A 25,710-nucleotide genomic window follows, 5' to 3' on the forward strand; every position below is an offset into this window, starting at 1 on the left:
CTGCTTCTGAGTTAAATATTCGATGTATATTCAAGGGCAAATTATTTTTTCATCCAAGTACCGTATGATTAAGTTGTTCCGCCGCCACGATTTCAGCACGGTCTGCCCTTTTTGACCTTAACTTTCCCTGCACACGCTTGCATTGATCTAATAATACATTTAACACCTGAAACTTGCGGATATGCCCTTGATCTTGTTTCAGACGTTTAGAGACCATCATCTGCTTCTTCCAACTACGTAACTGAATCTGTGCATCTGAGAACGTGGTCGCTGATTGCAAACGCTCCAATGAGCCTGCAAGTTAATTTAATTATCATCCTAGCTGCGTTCGTTGCTAGCACTTCTACAAGTAGTAGAGCTACTGGACCAATATAGGTCAAGATGGCGATATCTTTTAATCGCCTAAAATTCAATAACTTAGCTAAGTTAAGGTGTCAGTTTCAGTTACCATCTGTTTATCGAGATCGTCTGTAAATATTATATATTGACAGTTGCGTTGGTTTCGTCATGAGTTCTACCACCTTCTGTGTTGTCAGTGATCACACATACATCGAAATAAATATTAACACAGTCTCGTTTAATCACAACAGAATCGTACAGAGAGCTCAGCAGTATACGCTAGAAGGCAGCGATAGCTTACCATTACGCAAAATCCTCTGGGCAATGCACTCACGGTCCTCTACTAACCTGCCTGTTTTACTGATCGCGGTTTAAATGTTTTTATGTTATAAACAGAGGCCATAAGGAAAAAGAATATTCAATAATTTACTCGGGTATATGGATTGACCTATCTATTTAGGGAAACCAATAGGTTCTTATGACTAGTAGATCACTATTTGCCCAGACGGTCTTCTGCACTTAAGGCATAGAAGAAGTAGGACCAGCAAAACGCCTAAATCTGTTCGAACGACCGATGGTATAATGACAGTACCTCAGCTAGGCCTACATAAATGAATATTTCATGGTGAGTCCGTAATAAGATTGAGCATACCGTACACAGTTGACACTGCTCTTTTATTTATGATATTTTATTTCTTCTACAGTACCTCACGGCGATTATGGATTACTTTAGCATTAGCAACAAGGGTACTTGCTTAGACAAATAACGGTGCTTCTGGATTTTTATACAAATGATTTGTATACCTGTCTGAATGGATATATTTAAAATGTATGTATTCCTTGTTGCGCTGTGCCAAGATCTGTTACCCTCAGCTATTATGCAACCGCTGCCAGAACTACATTCTTCAAGTATGGCCGTGTCTAATAATCAAGCTGGGCCAGTTTCCTGTTTGCCCCAAGTGCTGTGACGGCCAACACTGTGTTTAATAAGTATACGGGGTCCGAGGTCATTGAGCTTATGGATCGCTTATAGACGCCTAATAATCTGAGTTTGGCCGGAATTATTCTCTCAGCTCTAGATTGTTGAAGAAAGTTTATTAGTGTAGAAAAGGCATAGAACTATTATTCAGCCGGGGATGATCTTTGTGTCTGCGCGTCGCTCCCGGTGAAAATAGGAAGTGAAACAATATTAGCATAACCTCATACTCAACTTAGGATTTGAAGCACTGCCCAAATATTATCAGTGCGGCAAAAACTGGCCACCAAAAAATAGCTAGTTTTCCTGTATTGGGCTGTTTCAATGAATGTACCATAAGAAAACAAAAACGTTCAGGTATTGTTCGTGTCGCTTACTTTACCCTATATTCTTATTTCCTGCCCCGGATAGCACCTACCGCGTGACCACCGCAACAAAGCGATATTTTTGAGACGCGTTTCATATTAGCATTAAAAGAAAAAGTAAATAATGTTCAATACTAGGTTGCGATACATGTGTTTAAGAGTAGATCAATTCATTTGAGACATGTAAAATTACTACGCCCATGGCTTGTTTTAAGCCTGTACAAGAAAGACGTTTAATGTTACAGGACCAAACTGAAAGGGGATTGATTGTTTAAAAGATGAGATCGATTGGGCCGTATGGTATATGTGCCTAATAGGCATGAGTACAAGCATCCCGTTACATTTGCATATGTAGTCTGTTTTTGTTAGCCTAGAAGTGATTAGAGACGGGTCGACTGGCTCTCTCAATTAAACGGTATTAAACTAAATTTACTGTTAAATACCTCGATACATTGTGTTACTAGTCTCTTAACTAACAGACGTAAAGTAAGAAACATTTGTTGGCTAATAATAGCTAAAAATAAATGAAAATGCGCATCGGTTTTAGGTTTAAAAAAAAACTGTTCGCATCTGTAGATCATGACCGAAACGGTTCGGTTTTTTAACGGTGCAAATGTTGACTTTCAGTATTTTCGCTTGACGAATATGGCTATACATATTATCGTAGCAATCATATCATACCAATATACAATAGACATAAAGTTATTGTAAAGTAATGGCCACATGGTAATAACTAAAGTTCTTTCTACCTTAAGAGAGTAACTACTGAGAATTAAGTACGTGGGTTATTCAGACGCCGATGAGATTATGTTTAGTGGTAAACTTATTGTCTAGGATTTAAAATTTTCATTATTATTAGTAAAGGTGTCATTCTTTCTACGATATCTCATATCTGGCTATTTGATTCTAGATAAGATGGTCAAACGCGTATGCTTTCAGTTTCCTTTGGACTACCCAGGGTATATTTCTGCTATGCTTTTTGACTATTGCTTCTATATTTTTAGATCAATTGCGTGAGAATTAAACAAATTAAATTGATTTTTATCATAATTGTCTTTAACTCATCTGAGTACGGCTTGTATGGCGGTCCGGTTGACAGTCAATGTTGACGTACAGTTTCTAAGTCAATAGTACCTCTCTTCATTTTTAGTAATTCAATAAATTTTTTTAATGCGTCTCTGCCTAATTTGAAGTATTCTTTTGAACCTTTGCGCTAGAAAATAGGATAATCTGCTGCTTTCAGGGAAAATGCATTCGACGATTTTGCGATAAGCGCGGTAGACTTGATCGCTCTACGACGACAGACAACTTTTATATTTATTGGATCGTGATTTGTCGTGATAGGCGCATGCACAATTTAGATTAGTAGGCATTAGGCCCTTTTTCATCAGCTGATTCCGTGCACGAAACTTAAGACAAAGTTAAAATACAAAATTTGCCTTAAGTTAAGGCCAAATAAAGAAAGCTTGTTCTAGAGTTATTGTTGATCTGTTTTATCCGTAATCCTTTTAAAAACTCAGATGCTACTTCTTCTATCATATTAGGGCTTTCAGCAGAAAGGGCGATCTGTGTTGATATCAGATCAATCAAGATGGGCCCTACGTACCGTCAAGCTTCTCAATCTATAAAAATACACTTTGCATGCATCTGCATACTTTTCATGCATAACTGTTAGTATGGATTCGCTGAATGCCCTAAAGCTCAGTTGAATGTCGTATATGCGTATTGGCTTTATTAAGGCACTAACTTCGTTCGAAACATTGCCTATTTGTTGTTTTTTTTTGGAAAACTCAGGTACACAATTATTGCTTGCCAAAAGCCTGATTTTTCAAAATGTGTTTTTTCGGTAAATAACTCTAGCATCGCCAGGCTGCACGATACGGATTCTGCAATAGTTTTTTTTTTGCATTCTACACATGTTGTCCGTAGTACTAACATCAAAGCTTTGTATAAGGGTTGATTAGAAGCGATCTCTTAAGATCAAATCCGGTACTAACAAACACATGTTCTTTGATAAGAAATGATTCCCTACTTCAGCAGGGCTCCTGGAAACAATTACCGTTTTAACGAAAGGGTAACTGCTGCAACTTAGAGTCAAAGTTAAAGAGAGAAATATTGAAGAATGTGCAACATTCCGTAATTTAGTGATTATAAGCGAGGGAAGAGTTCAGTTTTTTAAACGGCTAAACTCTCCAGGTACTGAAATTTGCTGATAGGAAAACGAATACACACCAAGTGTCTTTGATCATGATGAATACGAGTGCTTTCATGAGCGATCATCTTTGACCGTTTATTGGTGTTCTGATTGCCATCTTTTTATGTCCGCAGCCCTCATGGCTATATGGGCACTAACAGTTTTCACCTCTTATTAACTTTTCTATAATCCTGCCCAGAACAAACATAGTTTTAAAGAACAGTTTAAAGAAGCCATATTGCTAATGGTGGTAGTAAGTTCTGCAACGACTCTCTTCGGTATTCGACACGTGCAAGCCTGTAGTGCACAAGTGTCTCGCAGTGGCTTGACGAGTGACCCCTTTATTTGTTGCTACAAACAAAGGACAACGGATAGTCAAAACCAGTCACGTCCAGATTCTTCATCACTTTCATTTCGTTCTATATTTTTCCTCGAACCAGGGGGCGCCGGAGAATATCTAGTGTTTAACATTTATCCAGTAACAAAATTAGAAACAAAGGAACAGTTTTGCGGTGTAGACCCGTTTAAATTAAAATTCACGGATGGAGTATTTCACATAAACGCAAAATGACAAGGATTAGCATTAAATGTTGCAATTATCAGTTGATCGTAAACTTTTTTTTTATTGTAGTCGGCTTATATCGGGTTTTGAAAAGATCGTGGTTGTTTTCTTAGCTAGGTGGCTCTAAAATATCATATATTAGTTAAAATAGGTTGGGTCGGGTCGGCATTGGTGCCATTTAAAAGCTAAGATTTGGCAGCGCTGGATGAGCTAAAATTGTTGAAATACCTTTCTTTCAGATCTAAGACAAAGCGCCTCGAATATGAATTTTGTGAAAAATATGTGAAAATTCGCTTTATTTTGCAATTTTATAACGATAAAGCTATAGATGCTGCCCGGACCCATCAAATGACTATGACCAAGATGCGTTATCGGAAGAAACTTCCCAGAGGTAACTCTCTTGCTTTCGTCCTAAAAATTTCGACATCAAGGTCCTTCTGGTAGTGGTCAACCAATTAGGAGGAAAATTGATAAAATGAAAGCGAAAGTTGAACAAGTCTGAGACACGAAGAGCCATTATGTTGCCACAGAATCAAACATTCACCATCAAATAGCCTAAGTCATTCGACAAAAAAGCTGACTAGAAAAAAAGGCCCAATGTTTAGGTGCCACACGAATTACCGCAACAGAGTTTACTCGATCATATTTTCATCGACCAAATTTTATCGAAACGCAACGAAGTCGATTCATTTCTAGGATGATTGGTCGCAAGTATAGTGATCATGCCCATAAGCGGCATGAATTTTCTTTTAAATCATTTGTATTTATATAATGATGACATTGTCAAACATGTTCAGTTTTTTACAGAAATTTAATTTAACTTGTAAACGCTCTGTCTTAAGTCTGCCTAAAGGCATGCCAACAATTTTAGTGATACTGGCAACGCTTAACTTTCAAATGATCCAACGCGACCCAACCCATTTTACCTGAGATATGATACTTTTGAGTCCTCTAGCTGGAAAAAGGGTTAACACTTTCTTGACAACTCAATATTTCTAAAGCAATTAAAAAACAAGAAACAAAAACTCTTACAGGTGTATGTTCATATGGGTAATGCCTCGGCGTACAAAGGGTACATACTTGGAAAGTACGCAAAATTCCAACTCTCCTTAACAATGGTCTTCGGTGCTTCTTTTTAATAGTGATGACAGTAACCCTATATGGTAGGTATTTATTGTAGTTTATTTTAGGTAAAATGGTTGAAAGCGAATATCTTCGGCCGGAGGAAGTTCAGGACTACCTAGAACATATGCTACAATCTATATCGAATTTATTATTTTTATTCTGTAAATGTAAATAACATCCGAGTAGAGGATTGCATAGTTCTTGATTGTTACTTTCTTATTGTTGATATCTGAAATCCGCGTACTTTTGTACTGGGGTCCATTATAAATAAAACTATCATATTTTGATCCCTTTCTCTTACCCTAAATTTAGCTTTTTCGTTTTTCAAAGAAATTCATATACGATTGCTTTGAAATTCTCACGTATGATCTTGGGTAAACAGTTATGAACACTTGATGATTATGATTTATTTGACCAAAAGTGGGGAATTGAAAAGTTTATATTCGCCGGATGGTTTTTCGTTTGCTTAACTTATTCTCTTCCTTTCGTATCAATCACAGATAAGTTTAAAGAAGATAAGCGCGGAACATTAAGTCCGACAAAAATTCCACCCGAAAATTCCATGTCAGTCGGGTCAGCCCATTTTTTACAATGGCGGTCGTTATTTTTTGGGCACACCTTATCCTTTCGCATTTCCATGCTGCTTTATGAGGAACCTTTGTAGTGGACGGAAAGAGCCTACAGCCTTCCGAACTTGACCGATGTATCGCTCGCCTATTTCAATGCTCAATCTAAGTGCACTGTACTTTATGTTTAACAATAATTCCTGTAAGAGAAATGCGCCAGACTCTTGAAAGCCAAAAACTTTTATTCATGTCACAATATATTGAATCTAGTTCCAACGACCGATGTAGTACCGCTATTGTTTATAACAAATCTGATGATTAGCCCTACATTGTGGTACGATTATTATAGATGATCAATAGTATAGCAGACTATTTACAGTTATTCAATTTTTACTGATTTTTTCATAATAAAATCAATTATCGATCGTTGAAGGTGATACATTTTAAGCAAATCTGTGGGAAAAATAAGTTTCCCTAATGCACTTTTGTTTACCGACGTTTAGCCCAGAGGTCAAATTCGTTACTGCAGGTTTGATTAATTATAATTAGTTTGTTGTTCAAGGGTGTTTTCGGGGGCGAATGGGCACTATAGCCGAATTTTCCAACGCAAAGGTTCGTTTAATTGGAAATGCGACTGTTGTGCCTGAACCTTGGAGTGAAGCACTGGAATAAGAATAGATGTTCTTCACCGAGTCGTATATTCAGTATATTAGTAGGTACGTATCTAATGTAAAGTCTATGCCGAACTTTGTTTTAATTGACAACAGTACTATGATGCCGTTAAAATAGCCCCAAAGGCACAGTATGACGGAGGGCGATTTAATGGCGACACATCGAAGTTTTTCATCGTATCGAGTTCCGTCACTTTCACCTCCAGTATCGTCAGACCTCAATGATCCGTTAAGGGGACGATGGAGATTACCCTCATGACATTACAGTTCTAGCTATTTTTCTATACATTTCTATGTTTCTTGAAAGAAAGTGCGTGATATAATCTAGATCCTGATAAAAAAAAACTATGACGTGAATATTTTATAAAAAAAAATTGCTATTTGTAAATGATTGAGAACTAATTGTGTACAAGTTATCATCGGAAATATTTACACATATGAATAAACTGAGATTGTTATACGTTCTGAACGACAGTTGATTCATGCGACTATAAAACGGCCGAAAGTTTCTAAAGGAAAAAGTATCTATTTCAAAGGCAAGGGAAACTGACAAGGTCCTATGTCTTAATTGATTCAGGTGGTAAACCTAAAAAAATAAATAAAATAAACCTTGCTATATCGCGGCTAGGGCTCCCAACGTGTGAAGGATTACGTGTTGGTGAGATATCGGAATCAAACGTGAACCAGATTAATGTGTTTTATAAATGGCTTATTAAACAATGTATTGCATTTTTTTTATTGCAATTCAATTAATTTAGCAGTAGGCTTTTGCTGTCTGGTTTGCCTCTATGCTGATTTTGTTCCTACCAGTATTTATGCCTAATTTTTTAGTTACTTAGCTCCTTTATTTGAACCATATTACTATTACATTTTAGGGAATATCAATCGTATATTTTAACTGGCTAGCCCGACCTAATATTAATGGAAGAAGACGTAGAAGGTCACGTGCTACATATTTGTCTATGAAATATAATAGAAGCATGGTGAAAATTGTTAACCAACAACTTAATTCTCTTCTGAATTTTTTGTCTGTGAAATATAATAGAAGCATGGTGAAAATTATTAACCAATAACTTAATTCTCTTCTGAATTTTTTGTTTGCAAACTTATCATTGCTTTTGATATCGGTCTTTAACTATTAAGTCTGTATGAACTATCAATACCGATGTATACAAGAAAAAAAGACACTAAAAGAAAACGCCGCCGATTTTTTTTATTAAAACCCTAGTTTATTGTTTTAGTTGACTCGTGATATCTATCAGTATATGTTTGTATTTGTATGTTGCCTAGAAAGAGTAAAATTTAATAAAAAAAAAAACTGTCTGCAGTAGATACTTATGTCTCGTCATCTTTATATCCCCCATATATATATATGCATTGATTGCTTCGGCACGATGCTAGACGTCAAGTGAACTTTGTTATTTCTACTTGAAGCCAGAATGATAGGCAAATATGGAGTAATGGAGGCTATGGCTACTAAGGTTATGAAATATGAATAGTAAATGATAGTGACAGGCGAATATAAACCATTTTTCTATCATAGTATAAATAGGATATATAAGCATAATTAGTAGGCAAACGTTCCGAGGAACGCGCAAGGGAAAGATTGTAAATTAGAGGAGGGCAACAGTCACTGACTGTGCATTATAATGATAGTTTGAGGCGATTAAATGCTGAGGTAAGTTGAGAACTTTCAAACTATATGGCTGTTCAAACGAAATGATGGTCTTATATCTCACTTAATTCGACTATATCTAGATATGATGTAGAAGTATACAATGAATGATAGTGATACCGCATTAATGTTGGTAGTTTACTGTTTTTGTGCGTCACTCTATCTGTACAGCAGAACCTTCGAATTCTGCTTACCCTCCAATGCGGATATGACATCAACTATCATCCAAGCTTTATGAGTAAATAATGAAGATGCCAAAGGATGCCAATGGAACAAAAACGAATATGCGGCTAATGAGAACGAACCACTAGTAACTGTTTTTATCTCTATAAGCAGCGAGCGAAGTAAACATTTTGTACCCGTTAATAATTTTTCGACGATCCCCGTTCCAGTTTTTGCAAAACTATATTTCGGTCTAATAGATCCTCTTTTTTCTTCAGGGCGCGCGCTTCAAAGGGATTCTTATGTAGACCAGTGTTCTAACCTTTTTTTTTTTCAGCATTATGTTAAAATAAACCATCTGGCTAAAGAACAACAGTGCATTGTTGTGATGTCGTGCCGCTGAAGACCATATTAATGGAGACGTATGCATAGGTAATGCACGTAAGTCATGTATACGTAGCGCACGATAAAAGTTTGAGAAAAGATATGTTACTATGATGTACGATATTGCCAAATACTATATCAGCGGCATTTGTAGAAATGTGTCGTAAGTGGTCAGCTGAATTGAATTCGGCACGCAAAAAATGGTATCCTTATTTTCTTGTATTTATGCTTTATTTTTGAGGCTTTTCACTTACTGTTTCTTTCCTTCAGCCTACTATGATTTAGCAGCACCATTTAGAGGTTAGAAATTACTCCAATATCTACAACGATAAAAAATGTAACAATCTAACAACGTAATCCTCTCTCCGTAGGGCGACCGTCGGAGCTATATCAGTCTTATTTTTAATAAACTTAACTGCCTATAATTATAACCCAGTATTTACCTATCGTGTTCGGCGATAAAAATGTTCGGCGCAGTTTAATGTATCATGTCGAATTTCATTCTTATATATATGGCCCATTGCAACAATAGGGGTGAAATGGTTTGCAGAAGGGGTCAACTTCGAGTGACTTGTAAAAGTCAACTTTCTTATTGATTAAACACAACTTTTGTTATATATGCTTTCCTTTTGTCACTCTTCTTGCATGTCCTTCTCTTCTATAAAACTATGATTCCTCTAACGCCTCACTCTGATTTCAGTTAGTTTTGGCACAGAAAAACGAGCACACTGATGCAATAGATTGCATACGGTTATTGTGTCGCGAAATACGTCCTTTCCTTAGAGATACCTTTATAGGCAAGTGCTGGGGAATGAATGTTCGCCTTTGCATTTACCATAAGTCCTCCGATGTCGATCTGGAATTCGTTTTTGAGAATATAGTCGTTTGTGACAATATGTCGCTCATATTTGTCGCTAATATTTTCAATGAATCCGAGCAGTACCTGTAAATATCGTACCGGTTGAAAAGATTATGCGAGCTTAATTATTGTGGCACGATATCGCTCAGTTAATATAAAAACCTTTAACAATGCCTACTACTATTATCTACCTAAATATCAGAGACTTATCTATGGCAGTTAGTCACTAAGTTAGTTTGAATGTGACACAAAGCAGTAATCATTGTGTGAACGTTGAAGTGTAGTGAGTTTCTAATATTCTCATACGTACATGGGTGCTAAGCGTGAAGCCGTACGCAGTAGTTGTTACTCGGCCAACGACTCGATCGTTAAGGTAGATTGGCTCACCGCCCCATGGCCATGGATCCGTTTCATAATCGTGGTCCTTTAGCAGAAGCTGGACAAAACGTCGCTTCACACCCTGATCTTTCTGTTTGATCAGAGCTGCCTTGCCGATAAAATTGTCTTTCTGTGCAGCCCATAGCAAAGTCGTAATAAGAACCACATAAGAATGGCTTTTGGATATGTCAGTTTGGGATACATATAAAATGTCTTTTTAAATGGAAAGAAAACGATTTAAATTCAGTTAGACGCTATACTCCGCCAAATTATAGATGTTCCATGAAGGTCTGAGACACTAGAGCTTAGCATGACTGCACATAAACGTTTAAATAACGGAAACTATATTTAAACTAATAAATAATACTGATTCCCTTGCCAGTCCAGTAAATTGTGGACATTATTACTAACTTGCGAAGCTTTACAATTGCCTTTTCCAAGAGAAATTCATGATCACATTAAAAATCAAGTACCTCAAATTTAACGCGGAACGCTCTGCCACATTCGAGCGGTGTGGTCGTCCGATTGAAGTCTTGGCCCCAGAAACCAAAAAATTTTTCAATTCGCAACGTTTTCATAGCGATATAGCCGACATGCTGAAGTCCATAGTCCTTTCCAATATCGACAAGTCGATCGTATACATGAAGAGCATACTGAAATAGAACGTGTGGTAAAATTAGGTAATAAAGTATAAAATGGAGTCCGTGTTGTTTTCACACGACGTGAGCGCTCAATGAAATCGCGCATTATTATCGTTATTTGAACCTGCCTCCTTTCTGTGTGTTCTTTATAGAAAAAAACTATATATATCGTAGTCGAAGCTATCTTGAATATGCTCTAAAAAGATTCTCTAAAAAATGCCGTAAAAAGTGCTTGCGGATATGTACAGTTCAAGGTACTAACTTTAGTCAAGATGTTTTTGTTGCGCAGTTTGGCGCGATCTATTGCTAAGAAAAGAGAAGCGTCAATGAAAAGGCTTCCTTGTACGATGCTATTATTTATTTTACAATTTATTATTTAATAAGTGATCGCCGCTTATTTTGTAAGTCTTGCTGTATGTAACGTTAGAGTTTACCTCATTGGGAATGTACATGACCCAGCCCATTTCTCCGGTGTGTGTCATGTGTAGCATACGGACTCCGCTAGCCATCCAAACATCGCACTCTTTATAGGTGAAGTAAGGAAAATCTTTGATGCCCATCTTAAGACCCGTGAGCTGTTGCATGAGATCGCGCGAATTAGGCCCAATGACACAGATTGCTGTATACATGGACGTCAGATCAGCTACCCAAATAGGTTTCTGTTCAAAATAGTAAAAAATACAATGATAGGCATATATAATTGTAATTAGATATTAGTATATGTCTACATAAATATAACTATGGGAAGGCAGTTAAGATAGGATAGGTGGTAATTAGGAAGTACGTTGCACTTGCTCTGGTCATCTACTATCTATTTACCAAACGTCGGTCTGTTTATTATCCCGTTAAAATGTTTCGATTATGTTTATTTTTGCGGTCAGATACGATCAGCTCTCATCTCTGTGTTTTTGCAATAGAATTTGTGAGAGACAGCTTGCTTTGTTTGATTTAAGAAAGTGCTGTAAATTCTATGATATTTAGGAAGCGATAACACTAACATCTCCGATGTGCCACCGCAGATATGTTTGGGCCCGCTGTTGCTGCCGGGTAGGACAAACGATCATAAATTTATTGGGAGCCAATCGCACCAAGGAACAATCGTTTTCATAACCACCCTGTTCATTCTGCATGCCTGTGTTAACAATGTGTCCCACGGGAATGTCGACATCGTTCGAACAGAGATTTTGAAGGAGAGTCACAACTTCATCACCTAGAATTGTTCATATAAGGAAAAACGAATAGATTTGTTTGAATCAATCATGAAGACCTGAATCAACGGAACCCGACCCATTGTAATATTATCATAATTATCTTCCTTTAGATGAAAAAAGTTAGAAGCGGCGTAGTATCGGTGACCAACGCACCACGGTAACTCTAAATGTACGGCCGGCCGTATTACCATGCTGTATTGTTTATCCGCTGCAGAAACCCCAAATAACTAAAACGAGATTTATTCCAGCTGGGCTTTTTAGAATGGGCCAAGTTTTTGACGTTATGCCGGGAGAGATTTTGTCCATAATTTGTTTGTGCAATACCAGTAGCCGAAGGAGTAAAAAATCATTATCGTTTGCTACTTGATTTGTGGAAAGTGCCAACCAGGTGAGGTAATCTCGAGTTTAGTGAATGACGAATAATCTATTAAAGCCACACGCTCTCTTGTGGCTTCGTACTCGCTCTGCACCAGGTCAAAATACGGCGGCTTGAAGAAGGTCTTCGTGTGGGACACGCGGGCATCTTTCAGTGATTTGTCTGTGGAACATCATTAAAAAAAAAAAACAGTACGCATGCGTAAAACTATCTCTCTGTTTTATAACTGCTTGAAACATCTAAGTTCGTATACCATGGTGTATACAAACAATATGTAAACGCTCAAAATAATCAAAAAGAGAGTGTTCGTGAAAAATAATGTTGCTCATTTGTTGAAATTTGAAAGATTGTAATAAAAGACTTTCGTTAAAAGGCTGGGAACTATAACGACATGAGCGTCGCAAAGCCAGGACGTTTGATACCTTCTCTAACACTAAACAGTAAGGAACATGAATAGCGAGAACATTCACCTTTGTACTCGGGATCGTAGTATCCCGGCCGTTCATATCCCATTGTCTGGCCGAACATTGCTCCTGCATCTCGCAATCTTGGGTAGATGGGTGACATCCGCAACTGCCGACCAGTCTCAAACTCCAGCAGAGGGTAGGGCATTCGATAGTACCTTGAAAATGACACCCAGTTGTTTGTTTATTAACTTCTTTTAAATCTTCCTTATGTACCTTTCGTCGAACTATCGTTTCATATCAACCTTCCAATGTTAATTTTCCCAATTAAATAGTGCTTAGTCGTTTTTGTTGTCATATATATATATATATATGGTTAATTGCTGCGTTGTTCTATATTAAATTTTTAGTTTATAGTCACATGCGCAGTATTGCAACGCTTACAATCCAGGCACTTCTGTAGCTCGTTCCTTTAAAAATTGCTTATTATTGTGTAGTCCAATGAAGCGTTTAATGTCGACATCCCACAGATCCTGATGGGGCTCTCCGTTGACGATCCACGAAGCTGTTACCCTGCCAACTCCGCCCGCAGCTTCGATTCCGATTGATTTCATCCCTGACGCAACAAAGTAGTTCCTTAGCTGAAATCGAATAGCTTGAAATGCTATTACGAGATCAATTATCAATCAACGTAAACTGTGTTGGGATAAACGTTGGGATTGAAAAGCCCAAAACTATAGTACAAAACCACCATGAAAATAAGTGTAGAAGTAAAAAAGGAAAACTACAACTTATAAGACACACAATATCGTCATTCAAAGGCTACATTTTAAGCTACACAATAGACTAACCGTAAAATAGATACAGAATAGAAGGTCATGAGTTATCTGTCATTTACTGACCTCTGCAGACTCTCCCACCAGCCATCGACCATCAGGCGTAAAACTTTCTGGACTGTTGTAAAGCCTATCCACCTCTACATTTACCAGCTCGGGTATTCGAAACAGCATTTCATTAAGAAGCACTGAAAACTGATCCCAGTCCTCAGGCAGTAGACCGCGACCTATCGCTGGCAAATTATCGAAGTCGACTGGCTTTGAATGATTCTCAAAACCCCCTGCTATATATTTTCCATCCTTTACACTGTAACAAAAATAGAAAATCAAGGAGTGTAATTTAGTAATGTATCTGCTCGAGTCCTGCAAAGCCGTGCAATATTCAATTATCTTTGACTTCCAGTTTCTATTATATTTTGTCTTTTTTTTTCTGGTAAACGAACATAGAGTTAAAAATAGCGCGTACAGCACTTCTAACGTGGTCAGCACAGAATCAAATGCCCGTGTCGATGCTTCTGGAGCTCAGGTTGTGACTCAATGCAAAGCGCACACATGTTAGCAACGACTTTGTAACAGATGAGGAAGCCTTAAAGATAGTTTTCGTTTTTGGCCACCTGTCACAAAAAATAGGGACCAAAGCGTGCGAAAAGTAAAACAGTTGGAAAACTTTTCACTTAGTACACTTAGTTCGGCAAGGATCGCTTTAAAGGGCTAACTGGAACTTAAACTTACAGAGACGGTTAGGTTGGGGCCAAATTGAATTACTTATAAAAACATCGCATTACTTCTTAACTTTGCATTCATTGTCCTATAGCAATTCACTAAGAAGAAAGCCAGTGGAGCTTACTAATAATGTGTTTCGTGACTAACGCTGATGATCACGAGTAAGCAGCAAACCACGTTAGTTATGTGCTTCAAGTTTTTCCAATTGCACTACAGCTTACGTATGTAGTTTTCTGATAACGTCCAAAAGCTACACGAATACATACCGAATGTAGAAGTTTCCATCATAGTCATGTATAACAGGCATGTTTTCGTTGATTCCTGGCACGGGCTTCGTGTGTAGAAAATAATGCTCGCAGGGATACAGAGGTATCTTCACGGGTGGATTACTTAACTTCCCGATTAATCGACCGAAATAGCCAGCCGCATTGACAAAATATTCACAGTCTGTCCTACCTGCATGAAACACATAGCACATTTAATCGAAGTAGCGCAACTTATAAGATAGCCTATTTAGTTATAATGATGTTATTATAAAAATTTAAACTAACAACAACAGGACTACCTACCGGAAGTGCGATGAAGATGTTATTTGGCATCTTCTCTATAGCTCGTCCTCGGATAGTTCACTTAAACGTTTCGGTATGACCCACAAAGATAATTTTACATATATTTCAACTCAGTTCCGTTAATCCAGTTCTTTATAACCTAGTGAAAACGTTCATTAGAATATATCAAAGGACGCATGAACATAAATCTCACGACCAAATTGCGAAAGTCTCGCCACACTCTTTCATGTATCATCAAACATATTGAAAAATAGTATACGAACCCACAAATGGTTAGCGTGTAAACTTACCGAAATTGCTTTCTACTCCTGTCACCTTATTTGTTTGGGGATCGCTGAGGATCCGATTGATAAAAAACCCCTCAACGACTTTAACACCTAATTTTTCTGCCTCACCGGCGAGAATGTTGCACAGTGCATGCGTATCCGCCACACCATCTACAGGACACCAGAGAGCACCCTCAAGTCGTTCAGTTGCTATATTGGGTGATAGCTCCTGAGCCTCTTTCGGCATTATTATCCGCGCGTCGACGTCCATGCTTTTTGCAACCGCGGCCATTCGGCGGAAGGCGAGAAGTCTACAAACAAGCCGTATAACACAAAACCAGGCGTCATCACTAGAATCATTTGTAAGTATATTATTCCGATCAATTGGTTTACAGCTTAATACATTAGTCTACCCTGATAAACGTTGTCATGATGAAATGTATTAGGAGAGTAGCAAAGGCTTTAGACGATCGTTAACGGCGTTGAATGCACCTAAGCAGGGCAGTTTGGTATATCGCAGCGTGCAAATGAATGTAGCAGAAAGACGACCTGGGGCAAACACTCAAACACTGGTTGGGCGCCCCTTAGAAAGTTTGCCAACGTCGCTTGCAGCGACAGTCCTTTGTCTTCTAGTGAGATATCAATGTAATAGAAGAACGAGGAAACTTTTCGCTCAAGCTTCGTGGAGTTAATTAGAGCTCAATATTGAATGCTTCCCGGACGACTTCTAATATCGGCAAATACCTCTGAATCCACACAAAGATTTCTATGTCATCCGATGCCACTCTAGTGTAAACGTTATCACATCAGGTATATTCTCTAGGCAGAAATGTCATACCTGCCAATTTTATAGGATGTTCAAAATCAAAATGCTCATAGTGGAGTACAGTGGAAAAAAAAGGGACCAAACGTTTGCCAGGAAGCAAGTGTTTAACAATGTAACTGCAGAGCTGATCTTACTCCGATATATCCATAGCTAAGAAACATCAAGTGGCAGATTGAAATAATTAACTTATAACTTGTTGTTGAGACTAAAACACACTGAACTTTACTGCGATGTGCCGACAACCCTCAAGGACACAGAAAAAGTTAGTCATTTCACGTCAAATCCCTTCCCTTAAGTTACAACAAATATGCCTCGTAACTGCCCTTCACTGCACGTACCTTTCTTTAGTCCTAGCCAAATGCAGAGAACCGCACTGTTTCCAGCCAGTTTGGTGGCCCATATCCTGGAGCTGTTTGTAGAGTTCGATTGAGTATTTGCTCATTCGACTTTCAATCGTGCGATTCTTGATCTGGCTCAGAAGGCTAGCTCCGAAGCGAGTCGACCCTCCGCCGATTCTAGATGGAATCGAAGGTACAATGAGTGCAGAAACAATTCATAATCCAATTAAGCGATATTTCAGTGCTCAGAACTGAAAGGGTCCACATAAAGAATTTCACCTATGAAATATCAAAATGAGGACCGTCGTAACTGCAACATCCAACTTTACTCATTGCTTTAATATATTGTGGGAACATCTCGATGTAGAGCTCAGTATAGATGCATTTCTCCACGATATATTGACTCACACGACTTTTCACCCGTTTAGAACCGCTTATCATCTAGCTCGTGGCGGCCCAAAGCGACACTCAAGGCCGGCGCGAGCGTTTAAGCCAATTTTATATTTAGTTAATTTTGGAGTAACAAGACAATTTTCATGCAACGAAACGTCGACGATCTAATGGCAGGACAAAAGTGGAGAAATACGCGTTAAGGATTGGTCGTCGTACGGCTTGAGCTTCTGTAGGGGACGCGCTATTCAAGTTCCAAATCATGTCTTGCGCCGTATTGAATTTGTCCTAAATAGGCTAAAACAACGTGATCAGTTATTTGCACAAGGGATTAAATATATAAAAGAAAATAAATAAATAAGAACATTTATGGTATAAAACTAGAGTTATCCACGGGTTCGTTAATTTTCTATACACGGTGGTCATTATGTGCGGATCAGATAAAATCGCAAAGCAAATTCATAGATATACGTACGGTTATTGAGGTACCATTCTAAAGGTATTATTGTAAACGTATCGTTTTCCAGCTGCTGAATTACTGCCAATTATTCGCATTAATATCTTTTGAGGCATTGTTAATTATGAATCACAAACAGTTACAAATCGTAGGTTTACAAATTCACTGAACGGACTTAAAGTATCTATAGGTAGACATGTAGGATCTGAACATAGGACATGAAGGTAGTACGCTGCATCCCACGTCATACTCCCTGGCACCTACTTTCCCCGGTCGACGAGGAGAACATCTGTAATGCCATGGATTTTCGCGAGATGATACGCCACAGAGGTGCCCACGATGCCTCCACCACAAATAACGACTTGTGCAGACGTGGGCACCTGTGCGTCGCGAATCAAGTGATGGTCGTCAGCCACTGAAATCAATAAACAAAAACATCTGTACGTCAACTGGTTTATTCTTCATTCATACAGTGTTCCACTACGTTGCAATTGAAGTAGGCTAGTCTTAGTGCTCTCTGGGTGACAATCTGTAGGCGAACACCTGCTTACAAAAGGTGTGTATTTCGTAATTAAAAACGTTTCAGTGAAGATCTTACAAACATATCATGTTTAGTTCGTATCATTTCCCTCCAGCAATGACGACCGCATTGTAAGCAAACGATGCGTTTCAATCTTGTTTCTATACAGACATCAGTGCTAAAATTATGCTAGATCTTTTAATAACGCCACTAAAAGTCATTGCTTGGCTGACTATAGTTATAGAACTACTAACAGTTCTCCAATTTGAATCGCAATCCTTTCCAAATGTTTGCTAGTCTTTTGAGTAAGACGCAAGGTTACAGACGTTAGGCTTAAAGAGATCCGTAATTGAAATTCAGTCGAAATGAGCGTTGCGAGCCCGCGTAACAGCGAATGCGATCGATAAGAATTTCTGTCCCTGGATTGCCATTACAGCGATCATCATGGAGCCCTTTCGTCGGACAGGAAGCCTAACGGTTGTTTTGTGCATTTATTTAAATTAGTCCATATAGTACCTTCTTAGAAACTTCATTACTTCATATGTGAACTTCTTTCAGTAGACAAAAGGCTAGAGTCAAAAATAACTGTTCTACTAATACGCGTAAATACGTGTTCCCCCTGAGCTAGGTCAGGTAGCTGTTCTTCTGCTGAATCGCGGCGGGAAGGCTGAGCACATTTATAGGGCGCGCATCCCGTACTTGCCTACATATCGGCGTCGCGACGGCACTTGGCGTGTGAGAGTCTGCGCAGATACGACTTGGACAATGAGGCCTACCGCCATCGGTATGTGTGTACAGGCACTTGCGTCCTCTAAAAGCAAATGATTTTTACCTCGACATTTTACCCCAGTTCTGGTTGCGTCCATACAATACATCCATAGCCGAATCTCACTGCGTCTCCTACGAAAATTTTAATCGAGATAAAATGACTACCCAGCTTATTGTTAAATCCATGAAAAAGGCTAGCGCAGACGAGTGAAGGGTAATTCTAATTTAGTACGATGCTTTAAGGTTTTTTTAATGCCCGAATGGCTAAATGCTTAGCTACTTATATTAGAATCAACTTTTGAATTTAAGTACATGTGTATGCGGTCATAAGATGGGCGGTTCATGAGAAAGTTGAGTATGTAACTGATCTGGTGACGTCATAAATGTATCATTACTACCTTTTTTCGAAATATTTAAATGAATTCTCATTTTCCTAACTGGACGATTATGAAATGTACATCTACAAATGTAAGCTGTTTTTCAAACATTTTGAAAATTTGCGCCTTACGGATCTGTAGAGACTCCACTATTTAGATCCGTCAGTAGAACATTTAGCTTAACGAAAAACCACTTCTAGAGGACAGCGAAGGTCCTACTGACTGATTTTACGGGCACCCTATACAGACTACTTAAATCGTTCCCGCAAAAATTACACAAATCCCAATACAATCATGGCATTTTGTAACGATCACGTCGTCTGACAGGTCTCACTATACGCCTATAACGTATCTACTACTTCGTATAGTTTTAAGGCTCGTTGGGCCTGTGTGTTAATCTCGATTTTCATCAGTAGGCCTTGCTTTCTGCACGCCTCGATATTAAGAAGACACTTTGATCAGCCATCCATAATACAGTTATAATTTATTTGCCAGCTTTCAACTATTTCGTTACCCAACCTACATAGAATAAATGATACTTTCGTAATAACCATTCTAGTTTACATCGAACTGCAGATATAACTTACATTTTTTTTGCGGATACGACTAAGACCACGCATAAATAGAATAGCATTGTGTACTCAAGGAAAATTTTCTCATTCAATAGTTCTTAACCCTGCTATGATGTCAAGCTATGACAGTAGCTCATGGTAACTACTATATGTGCTATGTCAATCCTATTAGCGAGTATGCCTTATTTGCAAAATAGCCAATTTTGTAACGGCTGTGCGTATCTGCTCGGCAACGCGATACATTGACCAATTTGAGATGGAATAATCATGACGGAGGTAAGTAATGTATGACGAGCTCAGATAAGTGAATCGCTTAACTAACTTTCGTTCGGTAAGTGATCAAATACTGTATACATCAATAAACAGGTAAATTATAGACGATTCCTCGTCTGTTTGTCTACGTCTAAATAAACTTAGGGCAACGTCACATCTGTTCAGATTGAACTCAACGACAGGTTGTCGGAACGAGCAAAGACGATGACGAGTGGCTGAACACCTGAATGGATCAGGTGGTGGTAAATAATGAATCAATTGTTACTACTGCGATGTTGCTATAGTTACAACGATAGATTGCCGTCGTCGGAAAGCGGTAGTCAGAAGATGATAAAAACGCTGATTAACGCTTGACTGACAATGTACAGAGGATTAGCTATTTTGTCTGCTATTACGATTGTTAACGAAACTAGCTCGTGGGTAAATAAATAGAAGAAATTCATTGTGATGTATTTCACGCCGACTTACATATGCGATGAAACGATCTCTCGACCAATCTAATAACCACCCCTTAAATTACAGGTTTACTGAAACAACATATTCAAAAATTACGAAACAAGCGGGTCATCTAGTACCTGTACTAGTTGTTGGTATATTTCTCTAGATCTTTGTGGTCTAGATGGTCAGTTTTTATGATAATTTTATTGATTCTGGGTTGGTTGACATCAGTATCTTGCAGTGTTTAAATAACATCCCGCTTCACACATTTATGTTAAAACAATGTTGCCTTTTCTACAATGCTTTACGAATGGTAAGCTTACTAATTTCAGCTTATTGCCTTAGGCAAATCTCTTAAATTAATCACAATTCGCCTTAGTATGTTTCAAGAATATTACCTGCTTGCTACATTTCTGGCCGCGTACCTCTTTGAATGATCTTTTGCAGAAGAAAGTTTCAACAGTTTCCTAAAACCAATGGGCACTCGCCCAGCAGGTGCTACAGCCTTCACCTTTTCCTAGTACCATTTAAACTGGCACACCGTAAAATATCTACCACAACAAATCAAAGTAATCAATACGCTTACCTAGCAGAAACTTGCTTCCAGGAGTAGTGCGAGTACAACTATTTATTTATATATGTATATATAGCACTACAAATGCATAGGACAAAATAGGACCGTCGACCCTCTCTTTATCAGTGTAAGTTTTCCGTGTTGGTGTTTTATTCGATCAGTCACCAATGTATGATATCAACATATATCGTAACTATTACACTACATATATTAGAGCGAGGCTCCTAATTGCTACATGACCTAACAGAATCCATAAAGGGCACTACAGAACCAGTTTAATAATACTTGATATTTCAGCTTTTCTGATACGACTGACACGCGGTGTGTTTCTAATAGTGACTATTATAGTATTTTCCGGTATGTATCGTTCCGCTTATCATCAGTGTTCGAATCAGACTCACAGTTCAGTGAACTGGCGTGGGGTTCCCAAATGGTGTGGTCGGAAGCCATACACCTGCGCGCGACTCCACAAGGGCCAGGTGACAGAGCCCTCCGTAAACCCTTGATCGACCGCATGGTCGGTGCACCTTGATAGTAATGCCAACAACAATAGCACTTTTCACACCGAATGGAGGCTCAGGCGCCTTGGACGGTTCGCATATCAAGCTTCGGAGACCGCGGAAATCGTAGCCGGCTTTGTTCCGCCACAGCCCCAGTAAACAAGCACGTCCTCGAGCACCCCACGGGAATCAATTTACGCTACCACTAGAACGGGTAGCGCTGACTCCCAAAGGTCGTGGACAACGTCGCACACAGCACTCGCGCCCTGAACGGTTCGCTAGAACAGCGTCCTACGATTCATAGCATTTGTTTATAGACTGGTAGTTCGAGAGCAGAGAAAACTTGTTGTTGCCGTCGCCCGCAGTGGAGAGGACCAGCGCATCGCAAGAGGGGAAAGGGCCTTCCTCAGCAAACCTCATCGTCTGTGCTAGCTCGTCAACTTCCTATTAGCAAGACAAGAGTGGGCAAAATGCGGAACTCTGTCGCGTCGCACGGGGTGGCCTTTAACAAGACGCGCGCATTCCGTCATTGGGTATAGTGAAGTGCTAAGTGATTTGAATTTTAAATGCCTATTCTATTTTAGTTAAGCAACACTTTTCGACAAGTTCGAAAGAGGACATAAACACGTTTTGTGCCTGTTGCGGTGTGTGTCTCATGTATAGTGAAGTATTAAAGTTGTCTTGAGTGCATAAAATAGGAGGTAAAACGAAGCTAATAAAAGCTGTTGTATTTATTAAGATACCTCATTATTTTTTCAAACTTTTATAGAACGATGCATCAAATCTGTCCCAACAAACTGCTAATAAAGATGCATTATTCATTTCAACAATATCAGCTTGCTTTCAATAGATGTCGTCTGGAGTACGTACTATGTTGGGTTTTGTTTTTATCGACTTGCTGTAGTAATAACGTTGGCTTACTTTAGCCAACATAGTCGCTTAATTCAGTGTAGCATTTAGTAATTTATCTTTTGAAAAACGAGGCACAAAAGGCGGGTAGTCTGCTGTTACTTCGGACATAACTTTCCGAAATCGGATATAATGAGACCGTCAGTATCTGATGCCCTTGGATGTCTGCAATAATCAACAATTCTAAGAGTAGTGTAACTAACAAATAGTCTTAGTGCGTTCGAACACAAATACATAACTTACAAGGATCTTTATTAACTACACATGATCGCCAGTTTTGCACCGTGGGCTAAAAATTAGTAGGTACTTTTTCCATATATTGGTCGAATAATACAAAAAAGAGAGTATCTCCTATCACCGGCCTCAACTTGAAACGCTTGACAGCGAAACAATGCAAGGCACTGCATTGTTGCACATTTGATGAAAGATGCAACATAACTTACCAAGCCACCTAGAAGTTTATTACTTGACGCTCAGTTAGTTTCTTTACCTATGCCGCGGAAAAAACATATTTTTCATTCGGGCTGCACACTACGCTTGTCATTCGTTACGTTTCCATTCACGTAAGCGCCTTAGAAATCCAAACTATCTAACAATTTCTAACTTAGCCTGGAATCACAGCACTGTGAATTTTTACTATAAAAAGGAAAACGAACTATACTATTGAACAAACGATCGTGAGGTGCTCCTGCAAAACTTTTCACAAGCAACCCAATCCTTCAGAGTGTATGCATTTGCAAGTTAGGTACCTGGAACTTTTTTTTCAATATCTGTTTCTTGCGAATAATTACAATGATTGTAAATTATGTTAATAGAACATGCATGCCTGTTTACTCAGATACTTTAAAGATAAATTAAATGTATCGTATAAAGCATAAACGAGCCAAAACATTATCGTAAAATAAAAACCTATTTGAGAATTTTTGCATGCTAGCTCTTGAGTATTATTTCAAGTAGAGCTAATATTAGGATAAAGCAATCCGGCTACGATTCTCTTTTACAGCAACAGTACGAACAAACTTCCGTGGTTCAAGTAACATAAAGAAGTAAGTTTCGATTTCGTGTCGCGTTCCGTTGTGATAACTTACGTTGCCGATCACCGTACTGATATGCAATATATACAATAAAAAATAACTAATATAGTATTTTTTTTTTTTTATTAAAGATGTTGACAGAATAGAACTGAACAGTTCGGGCACACAATGCGACTACTGTTTGTGTTGATAAGTTGAATAACCAGTTACTATTGCTTATCGTGTTGCCTGAAAAGTGATACAATATTTAGGTTTTCAAGTTAGTTCACTTGACACGCTCCGTCGGAAGGACAAACGGACATAAAAGGCATGACTTGTTAGTCGTTTTAACATTCTAGCTATATAAAGAAGGACAGCATGTTTCCTTCAACTGTCCATGTGTCCTTGAAGCGACCTACCTTACCTTTGAGAATCAACTAATAACGTTATTTAGACTTACGAAGTGACCAAACCACGAACGTTTGATATATTCGTCGACATTAAATACGGCCGATCGGCTTCATTTAATCTGCTGGGACGGACGCTTTTGGCGTGAGGGTTTACATCTGTAAGTATCGATATCATAGGGGCTTTTGCAAGCTATTCAGGTTGTAGGTGCTCGTGAAGTTCAGTATCTGCAATCATCAGGATTTATTCATTCAAGCAGTGCGCGAAAGCCTTTTTTTCATTCCAGAGTAACGCATATCTTATGCGGGGAAGTCTCTCTTGTGTATCTCCAGATTCTTACAAGTATCACTCCGCATATATAATTCGGCATGAAAAACGGATCCACGGAATCGTTTCAGACGGAGTTAATCCTGATCAACGAGCTCATTGTAGGCGTGGGCAAACAACCGCTCTCTCAATAACTACAATTCCTTTCTGTTGTTTAGGGGCTGGATGAAATTAAGAACGAATAAATCTGTATGGATTTATCTACTGTTGTGACCGTATCCTTCAATTAATCTTCGGAAGAATACTGATTGTCCGAGAAGAAGGAAACGCACAGGTGCTATTATTGCCGCTGCTGAAGAGAAATTGAGTATCTATCAACTTTTCGTTTTTACTTTCAGTATACAACTAGCAACGTTTAGTAGTGTCGCCAACGCAGTATTCTAGAACGAAACTCAGTACTAATATACCCATATAATCGTATTCGACACCCACTCGATTGACTGTAACAGCTTTTCAGTTGCGTAAATTCAGTTATTCATGAAACGTTCAACCTGGTCCATGAATTCTTTGGCCATTTTAGATGCTCTTTGGTACGCCGTCGTGCAAACGTATGCATAGCCTTGACGCAAGTTTCTAGAAAGCCAGTTCCATGAAATGCACAGAAGGAGACAACTCCATTCGAGTTGCAGGCTTCCGCTTTATAGCGAAAATGTAACTAAAAGCTTTACGCATTTTGGTGTTGACCTTTCTTATATACCGCGCAGCTGGCTACGTTAAGACGCGTCTTTTAGAAGCATCTACGTGATGCTTCCTCAATACGTCGACCGCAAGAGTTCGGCCTCTACACAGATCAACGTTTTTTTTAACCTAAGGTTAGTTTTCGTGGTATCATGTAGAATGCAGGATATTTAAGAGAGCTTTATAGTAGCCGCCAGGTCAGAAAAATCGAAACACAGACCTAACTCCTTGAGGGTCGTATTCCGTCATGGATAAAAAAACAAAAAATCGGGTGATTTATCTCCCCTCTTACTAGGCAGCTAGTGGGTCAGCTCGGACGGCTATCAATCTACAGGCAATTGCTAAATTCGACAAAAACTTAGATTCTATTACTGTTTTGTAGATCGGTTGATTTCAGTCAAGAAGTTGCTTAAATAAATAGCGTTGTTTTTTGGTTTATTTTGTCCTACATTGCCAATACCTAAAATCCCTTTCTTTTCCGGTTATAAAACTGGTCTCTGGGAGGTGTTTATAGCTTTCGCCAGCGTCTATTATTATCATCACCTGGTGCTGCCAATGGAGGAAACATCAGTGGTTGCTTTTGACAAAGGCTTTTAAGCTGCCGTGAAGATATTTCAATGCTTAGGCGAATTTAAGTAAATTTTACTAGTGATGCCAGCCTTGAGTTTGGCGTTTGGTGTTTGAGGCCGGCAAGCACTCAATCTCAGCAATGTTTTTAATGACCAAGTAGAGCATATATGAGGTAATATAAATCTCAGTTTGCTTGTCCTTTTACACCGATTCAGACCACTGCAACGAAAAAATTAGCAGTAGAAAAATAACCGCATTGTATTGTTTATAATTTTTCCGGGCATATTCATGCATTGGCCCAAATAGAGCTGAACGCCATCTTTCTAGGTGTCTCCGGGTGTGCAATTCAACAACACTTACTTAGCGGCATGGACCATACTCTGCGAGATCCATCAGACCTGTTATTTTGTCAAACCAACGGGTCAACGAATCTATAAAATTTCATTCAAATAAACATTTAATTTTGTTAATTTAGCGCATGATATCAGGC

At 38.7% G+C, this 25,710-nt stretch overlaps 1 protein-coding gene across 3 annotated transcripts; it reads right to left on the reverse strand.

The window, feature by feature from the left end:
- Window positions 1–7,992: 7,992 nt before the first annotated feature.
- On the reverse strand, window positions 7,993–21,707 carry LOC111253862 (pyruvate dehydrogenase phosphatase regulatory subunit, mitochondrial). 3 transcript variants are annotated; one of them, XM_022814003.2, is made up of 14 exons: window positions 21,217–21,707; window positions 17,558–17,708; window positions 16,447–16,623; window positions 15,307–15,593; window positions 14,714–14,903; window positions 13,791–14,031; window positions 13,333–13,529; window positions 12,955–13,106; window positions 12,494–12,646; window positions 11,896–12,107; window positions 11,332–11,556; window positions 10,730–10,909; window positions 10,189–10,386; window positions 7,993–9,875 (listed from the first exon to the last, which is right to left on the reverse strand). In XM_022814003.2, the coding sequence occupies exons 1-14, from the start codon at window positions 21,329–21,331 to the stop codon at window positions 9,771–9,773; spliced, it is 2,583 nt and encodes an 860-aa protein (XP_022669738.1). In that variant the 5' UTR covers window positions 21,332–21,707; the 3' UTR covers window positions 7,993–9,770. The 3 variants fall into 3 exon arrangements, with proteins under 3 accessions (XP_022669738.1, XP_086845370.1, XP_022669732.1); XM_086989244.1 differs by having other exon boundaries at window positions 7,993–9,962; window positions 15,412–15,593; window positions 21,217–21,703; XM_022813997.2 differs by having other exon boundaries at window positions 7,993–9,962; window positions 21,217–21,702.
- Window positions 21,708–25,710: the final 4,003 nt, after the last annotated feature.

The sequence above is a fragment of the Varroa destructor genome, unplaced genomic scaffold (genome assembly GCF_002443255.2).
Source record: "Varroa destructor unplaced genomic scaffold, Vdes_3.0 BEIS01000001.1, whole genome shotgun sequence".
Lineage (NCBI taxonomy): Eukaryota > Metazoa > Arthropoda > Arachnida > Mesostigmata > Varroidae > Varroa > Varroa destructor.